The sequence below is a fragment of the Panicum virgatum genome, chromosome 8N, assembly GCF_016808335.1.
Source record: "Panicum virgatum strain AP13 chromosome 8N, P.virgatum_v5, whole genome shotgun sequence".
NCBI lineage: Eukaryota > Viridiplantae > Streptophyta > Magnoliopsida > Poales > Poaceae > Panicum > Panicum virgatum.
Window position 1 is genome coordinate 22199454 of NC_053152.1, and position 9892 is coordinate 22209345.

At 45.8% G+C, this 9892-nt stretch overlaps 1 protein-coding gene across 1 annotated transcript; it reads left to right on the forward strand.

The window, feature by feature from the left end:
- The first annotated feature begins 4338 nt into the window (after positions 1–4338).
- LOC120684894 lies at positions 4339–9002 on the forward strand. Its single transcript, XM_039966759.1, has 5 exons — positions 4339–4738; positions 4847–7827; positions 7897–8077; positions 8392–8585; positions 8781–9002. The coding sequence occupies exons 1-5, from the start codon at positions 4339–4341 to the stop codon at positions 9000–9002; spliced, it is 3978 nt and encodes a 1325-aa protein (XP_039822693.1).
- The last annotated feature ends 890 nt before the right edge of the window (positions 9003–9892 follow it).

Sequence of the window (9892 nt, forward strand, 5' to 3'; positions counted from 1 at the left end):
CCCGTGAGCGTCCTCTCGTGTGTGAGCGCCCGGGGAAGTTTGTATTACCCCATCCTTTGTTGACAAGAGCTAGTGAGTACTCAATTCTCCTAAGTGATCGATTGAGTGAGGAAAAGTGTTAAAGGGCAACCCGGCTCTTAGTGAGCACCTCAACGGAGACGTAGCACCCTTTGTGGGTGTGAACATCGGGAACAAAGCTTGTCTCTTGTTTTATTTCATTTATACTTGTTCTTGTTGACCTAGAACTGATCTTGACCCGATCTATCATTTTGAGTTGTTCTAGTTCACGAGACTACTTGCAGGTTGCTCTTCTACACACTGGTAAACTTTTGATTCAAACAGTTTTTTTTTTATTTCGTATTTAGTTTTGAATTTTGTTCAAACCTTAGTGTAGGGTTGGAAATTCCTTCACAGGGTCGGAAGTTCCGTCATGACTGATTTGTGCGAAGAATTTTTCAAGTTTTGCAGGTTCGCCTATTCACACCCGCCCTCTAGGCATCACCAAGATCCTTTCAATTACCACAAATGTAGTTGTACCGAAACATGCTTTTGCAATCATTATTAATTGATGCAATAATAGTTAGTAACCTCGAACTATATGTTGTTGCGGCATCTTTTTTTTTTTGGCTTGTAACTATTTTACATTGTAATATTTATTGTTGCCACTAAACATGTTTCATGGCAATATAGTCTATTGCAACCAAATGGTTTCGGTTGCCATACGATCAACCACAACCTAATATATGTGTGGCAATACCACCTATTGCCACAACGTTGGATGTGGCTAAAAAATCTATTGCCACAGTGTTTGTCCGTAGCAACAATATATATATAGCAATGGCCTACTTTGTAGCAATACGTGATGCTGCCACGACATCGGAAGTCGTAACAACTAAGTAAGGCGATGCTTCCTTGCATGGCAATTAGAAGTATCGCACATGACACAAATATCGTTGCAAAGCACATATTGCCTCAAAGCTTATTGCAACGGCTTGCAACCAAACTTCTGTAGTTGTAGTTTGTACCTATTGCAACTATATTAGGCCTATTCCCATAGTTTTTGCCCCGATGCCATATGCCTAAAATCTAGTAGTGACAGTATTTAACCCTTACTGGCCCGGATCTTTCTTATGCAGTAAACAAGGTGTGTCAATTTCTTCATACGCCGACTACCTTGCATTGGACTGCTGTTAAAAGAATTATAAGATATGTGAAGCATTCGGTTGGGCTTGGCTTACACATATAGAAGTTCAGTTCTATCATGTTGAGTGTGTTTTCTGATGCTGACTGCACTGGCAGCATAGATGATAGCAAGTCTACAGGTGGTTTTGCAATATTTACTCGGAAATGCTTCCTATAGGGTGTCCGACCAGATACGAAAAATAGGGCGCTCTCGGCACCAGCAAATTCATATCCTCTCCCATAAGTAGTACAGAGTTTTAAATCTCCGGCTATAGCGGTCGCTATAGCCGGAGATAGCTGCTGGGTAGCACGGACGCTAGGATATTCTGATTTTGCCGCTATGGATTCCTAAACGCTATTAGCCTATTTTAGCCCGCGATAGCCGCTAAATGGGCTTGAACGTAGCAACCGCTAATGCCTTAGCGGCCCCAAATCTACATGCTACAAAATGTCATCTCGCGGGGGCCCAAAATGAGCAAAAGAAGGCAGCAGCTAACCCTATCCAATCACTCCCCATTCTGAAAGTCACTCGTGCTCTCCTCGAAAAGGTAGCTGCGGGTGCAAGTGCTCTCACTGCTCCTCTATTCCTGATTTTGGCCATCTTTTTATTGCAAAACCGCTACATGGTTAGCGCCAGCTATAGCTGTACTTAGCTGCTGGGAAACCACTCCGCTATCATGCTTAGCCGGCGATTTTAAACATTTCTAATCACTCACGTCTCTTTTTTTCTTTCTGCCATTAACATGGCTCTGGGACCAACACCAGCAATTCCGCCTCTCTCTCCCTACCCTTATCTCTCCCCACACACAAATCTTTTTCCTAGTTGATCCACATCTACTGGGTGCTCATGTTCCCTAATCCTAGAGCCAATATACTCTGCTCGGCTCTGCAGCAAGCCCCTACCACCCCACCCGCATGCAAGGTAACGTTCCGTGCCGCTGTAGCTCCTTTACTCCATCGTCCTGGCCTCGAGGAGGAGCACATTGCTGACCTCCCTGAGGGATCGGAGGAGTACATTTGCTGACCTCCCTGAGGAGCTCCGTAGACCGCAGCCCTTGCCTTCAGCCTCTTCTCGGCTCCAACTACGCAGAGCGTGCTGTTGTTGGAAATTTATGATCTCAGGATAACAATCTAAATCTGCATGACAAATAATTTCCACAAAATTAGATATTACATACCAAATAAGACATGTACAGTGATTGGCAGTTACACCTAATATTTTCATCTATAAGTCGCTCCGGTCCCACAGTGCTGTCTATAATTATGAGACGGAGGAGTATCCTCTGTAACCCTAATCAGTTAATCTCGCGATTAGCAAACCACCAATCAATTAGGGCACTGGAGGGGCTGGAAGCACAACTTCCTCATCTACTTCGTGGCAGGCACAAAGGAGGAGTTGCTGCTCATCATCGACATCAAGATCTTCATCAACAAAAGATCTAAATATCTCTAATTGGTGAAATTAAAGTCTACTTCTACATTAGCCCTACTACTACGACTTCAGAGGCGTTCATGGATTCAAAAGTTCTGGTCAGTATTAATCTAATTAATTCTGCATTAAGTAATTAGTGATCGTGATTAGGCTAAGCTCAGATCCTATTTATGGACAATTAAATCTAACAATCGGTATCAAGAGCCTTCTTAGATCTATCATGATCCTAATCCAGAACTGATTAAGTCTAATGTCCCCGTAAATTTATTTGTTTCGTTTAAGCATGTTTCTGATGGAATTAGGCAAAAAAAAAATCAGATTCGCTTTATGGTGCAGATTAGTTTCACGTACCACTAAACTCAAGTGAATCTGTTTTGTGCATATCCATATGCAATTAATGCTTGCAGTTTGATACATGCGTGTCTTATGCCTCTGTCGGTTTAAGATGCAAATTGGTTTCTGCAACAAAGTTATATTGTCTGCAGAAAAGTTTTCATGCATGCAGTTATGTTTTTGCATGTAATTAGATCTAAATCATGGTTAATTATATTTCTGATCACGAAATTAGATCTAATTTAATTCGTATTAGGTCAAGCTTTAATTAAATCTTGATCTGCTTATGTTAAAAGTCTCGGATTAGATGCAAATCAGCATGTTAATGTTAATTTATGTTTAGACCGAGGCTAATTAAAATTTACTTCATGATTAAGTTGAGTAATCATGCTATTAAGGTGCTAGGGTGTCCGCTAAAGATTTTTCCTCAAATTAGCCCCTGTTTATTTTATTCCGCAAAATTGAAGTCAAAATCATGAAATTAGATGCGTCAATAAGCATGTAGAAGAAGGGGAAAAGCAATTTCAGATTGCATCAAGAAATCCCCAAATCCCTCATGAACTCTAACCCTAACCCTAAGATTGAGAACATTTACCTGAGACTGATGCGCACATCGGCCCGGCTAGTTGCATCGCGAGGAGCCCTCAACAGCCGTGCGCACGATTAGTGTGCACGCACACACCGGCGACCCTGACGGCGCACGGCCAAGACCAACGGCCACCTCATCACCGCTGGGCGCACGTCGCTCCGACGCGCGGCGTGCAGAGCTGCATGAGGCGGCGGCCTGCAGGGCCTGCGCCCCAAGGCGGCGGCCGGCCCGAGCTGGAGAGCGGCATGCGTAGCTCCCACACGAGGCAGCAGTGCACGGACGGGGGGCGCGCGGGCCCAGCCACACGATGCATCAGGCGTAGGCCGCAAGCATGAGCACGCTCGGCCAGCCAGGGCGGACGCGCGGCATGCACGCCATGAGTAGTGTCGTGGCTGTATCAATGTAGGCGTATTTGCTATATGAAAATGTACTTTGTAACGCGGGAGTGGTGTTGCGTGGGCCCTGCGTGACAGTGTCCGGCCCTGCGTGACAGTTTCCTCATCGAGCTCGGTCCGCTCCGCCGGGGGATCCTTCCGACCTCGGCGTCCACCGCCACTCGACGGTTAGCGCTTCCTGCGTCGTCGACCACTCCATTCGTGCCGCTTAGATTTAGATCGGGATTTGGTTCTGCAGGCTCTTGGCGCGGATTCTGTCTACAGGCGCTGCGACAAACAATTTGCCGCGGCTCGTGGGTTCCGGAAGCGATTACTCTATTCCTTCGGCTCGGATCGACGCTGTTCGGCCTCCTGCTCTGAGGTTCCATCGAATCGAGCAGTGTCTCCGTGTTTGAGGTGTAGTCGCCATGGCACCCCCTAAGCCTTCAGTGCAGACTCAGATGTTGCTGAATCGGATGGAGGAACGTTTCCATCAGGAAGACATGCGCTGGGATGCGCGGTATCATCAGGAGGATGAGCATTGGGAGCAGGTGAACGAGAATTTCGACCTTCTGTTCGCTCGGGTGGATTCTCTGGGTACCAATCAAAACAAGTTGGAAGCACAGATGGATTTTGGGAACAAGGTCATGGAGCAGATGCTCCGGGACCAACAGCTTCTGGCCAAGCAGCTTGAGCTTACTGGTGAGGCCGTGGCTCGTATCACTCTGAATCATCATCCTTCTCCAGATGCTGAGGCGGAACCTCCAAGCCCGACCAACACGCATCGATCGGGTCCTTCGTTTCGTCAACAAAGGCCCCCTCCAGGTGGTAATTCTCTTCGTACTCGTCCCTCCGGTCCTCGCCCTCAGCGACCTCCTGCGTCCCCCGATGGATATCGCCATGTCATCCCTATGATGTCATGTCCTACATTTGTAGGTACTAACCCTCGTATTTGGAAGTCTAAGTGTGTGGATTATTTCACGTTGTGTAACATTGATGAAGCGTTTTGGACCATTGCGGCTTCTCTGAGTATGGATGGTAATGCAGCTAAGTGGCTACAGGTCTATAAGAAGAAATATGGATTAGGGGATTGGGATTCGTTTATGACAGCAGTTGAGCAGAAGTTTGGTGTTCATGATTATCGTGATGCCATGGAGGAATTGTTGGAACTCAAGCAAACCTCTACTGTGGAAGAATATGCCCTGGCCTTTGAGAACCTTCAGTTTGAAGTCTCTATGCACAATGATGGTTTTGATGATACATTCTTTGTTTCCCAGTTTGTCAAAGGTTTACGCACGGATATTGGTACTGGAGTTCAAGCACATGTTCCCCGAACCGTGGATCAGGCAGTTTTGCTAGCAAAACGGCAACAGTTTGTGTTGGACAAAGGTAAACAGCAAGGCTCCAGGTCCTCCACTCAGCCTCGTTTTCAGTCTACCACACAGAAATCTGAGGGGAAATCCACTGGTCACCAATCTTCTCTGTGGAAAGAACAACAAACTCTCAACTACAGGAAGGCCAATAATCTGTGTTATTATTGTGGGGACAAATTCGATCCTGCTCATATTACTGTCTGCACTCAGGGTCCTAAAGCTCAAGCAAATGCTATGGTGGTCAATGATCTGGATATGCCTTTGACAGAAGAGATCCTCTCTCAGCTGGAATTGGAAGATTCTATTGCTGCTGATTTTGGCCAGTTATCTCTTAATGCCATTGCTGGTACTGATATTGGTCACGCCATGAAAATCAAGGCATTGGTCCATAACAAGGTGATGCTCACCCTCATTGATAGTGGCAGTTCCCATAGTTTTGTTAGCTCTGCTTTCTTGAACAGATTAGGCATTACTCCTGTCCCTGCTCCTCCCAAACAAGTAAAGCTGCCCAATGGAGAAATTCTGTTGTCTGACCATATGGTTCCTAATTTCTGCTGGTGGTCTAGTGGTCATACTTTGCATACTGACTTGAGAGTTTTGGACATGACAACTTATGATGCCATACTTGGTTATGACTGGCTCAAACCACATTCTCCTATGATCTGTGACGGGGAAGCAAGAACTCTGGAATTTCAGGAGCATGGTAAAACAGTTAAGCTCCAAGGGATGTGCCCTGCTCAGCAGACTATTCCCCCTATGTCTGCTAAATCTTTGGTCAAAAGTTATCAAGCTAATGATATTTGGGCTATGGTGTTGGTCACTCATGATGATTCTGTCAGTTCCGAGTGCCCACCAGAATCTGTCCAACATTTGCTTCACAAGTACAAAGATGTGTTTGATGCTCCACATGCATTACCCCCAACCAGATTTTATGACCATACAATTCCACTAGTTCCTGGAGCTGTTCCGGTTAATGCTAAGCCTTACAGGTATTCCCCACATCACAAAGATGAGATTGAAAGGCAAGTTAAAGAAATGCTTTCTGCTGGGTTGGTGGTTCCTAGTACCAGTCCCTTTGCATCACCTGTGCTCCTCATCCAAAAGAAGGATGGGAGTTGGCGTTTTTGTGTGGATTATAGGAGGCTCAATGAACTTACTATCAAGAATAGATTTCCCATGCCCATCATTGAAGAGATTTTGGAGGAATTGGCTGGAAGCAAATACTTCTCCAAGCTGGACATGACATCTGGTTATCATCATGTTAGGATGAATCCTACTGATGAATACAAAATGGCATTCAAAACTCATCATGGTCATTATCAATTTAGAGTGATGCCTTTTGGCCTTACTAATGCACCAGCTACTTTCCAATGCATCATGAATGAAGTACTAGAACCTTTTCTGAGGAAGTTTGTCATGGTCTTTCTGGATGACATTTTAATCTACAGTCCAACTCTAGAAGCCCATGTTTCACATTTGGACCAAGTGTTTCAGAAGCTGCATGAGCACAAACTGTACATGAAACCTAGTAAGTGCTCCTTTGCAGAACCACAGTTGGAATATTTGGGACACATCATTTCAGGAGCTGGAGTCTCTACTGATCCTAGTAAGACCAGTGCCATGTTGGAATGGCCCACACCACTTTCTGTTACAGATTTGAGAGGCTTCTTGGGCTTAACGGGGTATTATAGAAGATTTGTAAAGAACTATGGGATCATTGCTAAACCCCTTACTGCTCTATTACAGAAAAACAAATTTGTCTGGTCCGCTACTGCTCAACAGGCTTTTGATCTTTTGAAAACTGCTATGGCTACTACCCCAGTCTTGGCTTTGCCCAATTTTCATGAACCTTTTGAAGTAGAAACTGATGCTTCAAACATTGGAATTGGTGCTGTTTTGATGCAAAAAGGTCAACCAGTTGCTTTCCTTAGCAAAGCTTTAGGTCCTACACATTCCCACCTTTCCATTTATGAGAAAGAATTCTTAGCTTTGATTATGGCTGTGGAAAAGTGGCGACAGTATCTTCAGAGACAAGAATTTTTCATCATCACTGACCACAAAAGTTTGTCCTTCCTCAATGAGCAGAATTTGCATTCTGACATGCAGAGAAAGGCCATGACCAGACTCATGGGTCTGCAGTTTAAAGTAGTATACAAAAGGGGTAAAGAAAATCTGGCTGCTGATGCTCTTTCAAGGTTGGGCCACTTAATGGCTATTCAGTCAATCTCCTCAGTGCAACCTGTCTGGGTTCAGGAAGTTCTCAACTCCTATGCTATTGATGCTCAGGCCAAAGCATTGCTATCTCGTTTGGCTATTTCAAGTCCTGATGCTCAGGGCTATTCTCTGCAGACTGGACTTATTCGATTCAAGGATAAGATTTGGATTGGCTCTAACTCAGCACTTCAAACAAAACTGATTGCTGCTCTGCATTCCAGTGCAGTGGGAGGTCACTCTGGCCAGTTGGCTACTTACCACAGAGTTAAGAAACTTTTTAGCTGGAAGGGGTTAAAAAAAGATGTAGAGGAATTTGTCAAACAATGTCTGGTTTGTCAACAGGCCCAACATCTCAACACTCATTCTCCAGGATTATTACAACCATTACCAATTCCTCAGGGAGTTTGGCAGGACATTTCTTTGGATTTCATCGAGGGCATCCCCAAATCTGATGGTCATGAGGTCATTTTAGTGGTGGTCGACAGGTTCACGAAGTATGCTCATTTCTTTGCTCTTAAACACCCTTATTCGGCTATTACAGTGGCTAAAGTGCTGTATGATGGAGTGATTAAATTGCATGGTATGCCACAAACCATGGTGTCTGACCGAGATAAAGTCTTCACCAGTCAGGTGTGGACTGAACTTTTCAAATTAGTGGGGTCCAACTACGTTTCAGTACAGCATATCATCCACAAACGGATGGGCAGACCGAACGTGTGAATCAATGCCTAGAAATGTATCTCCGTTGTGCTGTCAGTGACGATCCCAAGCAGTGGAGGTCTTGGTTGGCTCAGGCTGAGTTTTGGTACAATACGAACTTTCACTCAGCATTAGGGTGTTCACCATTTAAAGCTCTGTATGGGTATGAACCTAATTTGGGAATTCCTTGCCCAGTTCCACCAGACGCCACTCCACAAGTGTCTGAATTCATGTCTAGCCGTGACCTGCACATGCAGTTGCTTAAGGACCATCTTCTGAAGGCTCAAACTCGCATGAAACTTTATGCAGATAAGAACCGTCATGATGTGGTTTTTCAAGTGGGTGATTCAGTCCTGCTCAAGCTTCAACCCTATGCTCAATCATCTCTGGTAAACCGGCCCTTTCCTAAACTGGCCATGAAGTACTTTGGTCCTTACACTATCCTAGAGCGGATTGGTGCTTGTGCTTATCGGTTGGATTTGCCGCCTACCACTCTTATCCACCCGGTCTTTCATGCGTCTCAACTCAAAACTTTCGTACCTGATCATACACCTGTTTATTCAGACTTACCGGTTTCCATTCAGTTACATGCAGCTGAGGTGATTCTAGAACAGATTTTGGACAGGCGTTTGGTCCAGAAAGGAGGAACCGTCGTTCCACAAGTGCTGATCAAATGGAAGACTCTGCCACCTTCTTCAGCAACATGGGAAGAATACTACGTGATCAAGCAAAGCTTTCCGGATGCTCTTGCTTGGGGACAAGCAAGTGAACGAGCGGGGGGAGATGTCGCGGCTGTATCGATGTAGGCGTATTTGCTATATGAAAACATACTTTGTAACGCGGGAGTGGTGTTGCGTGGGACCTGCGTGGCAGTGTCCGGCCTGGGATTAATAGCCCGCGGCGTGTAACGAGAGAGTTTTGTGAAACCCCTGAATTCTGAATCGTGAAATCGAATCCGGCGACGGGGTTATCTGTACGCCGCCGCCACCATCTCTGAGTCTCTTGCCGCATTGCTCACGCCACGGCGATCGCCGGCGGCAACAGGGGTGTTACAAGTAGGCGGGGCGCTCGGTGGCTGGCCAGGTGCAGCTCCCAGGACGCGCACGTGGCCATGTCAGGCGGCGGCCGCGGGCCAGTGCCCTCGGGCGCGTGGCTGGCCTGCGCGCATGCGAGCGCGCGTGCGGTGCAAGGCAACCAGCAGCCTGGCAGCGGTGTGGCCCGGTAGAAGCGGCGCTCCTGCTGGGAGCAGTGCGGCGGCTCAAACTGAAGAAGAAGAAAAGGAAGTGAGGGAGAACTAGGGTTTTCGGACCTGGTTTTCGTATTTTATGCTGATGGCATTAACTTTTCAGCCGTTGGATAGAAACGAGCGGCCCAGATCGATCTGATCTAGGGTTTCAGCTCCACTAATGGGCCAGGCCACTAATGTTCTGGGCCGAGCCATTGGTGCGCGCATTTTGGGCCGCGTGTGGGGGTGTTTTTGGGGCCAATTTTGGTTTTTTGGGCCTGTTAATGAGTTTTAGCCCAGTTTTATGGTTTGTAGCTTTTTTTACTGTTTTGATGAGTTAAGCTTTAATTCAGTTATTGTTCACATTTAAAGTCTTTATTTAATTACTGTTGTTTATGTTTAACACTTTAATTATTTTCTGTTGCACTTATAATTACCAGTCTTATGTTTATTTAATGTCTATGAGTATTT

Coding starts and splice junctions, on each gene's coding strand:
- LOC120684894 (XM_039966759.1), top strand. CDS start 4,339: ATGGCACCCCCTAAGCCTTCAGTGCAGACTCAGATGTTGCTGAATCGG. Junction 7,828..7,896: donor AATTTGTCAAACAATGTCTG/GTTTGTCAACAG, acceptor CCAATTCCTCAG/GGAGTTTGGCAGGACATTTC. Junction 8,586..8,780: donor CCTATGCTCAATCATCTCTG/GTAAACCGGCCC, acceptor GTTTCCATTCAG/TTACATGCAGCTGAGGTGAT.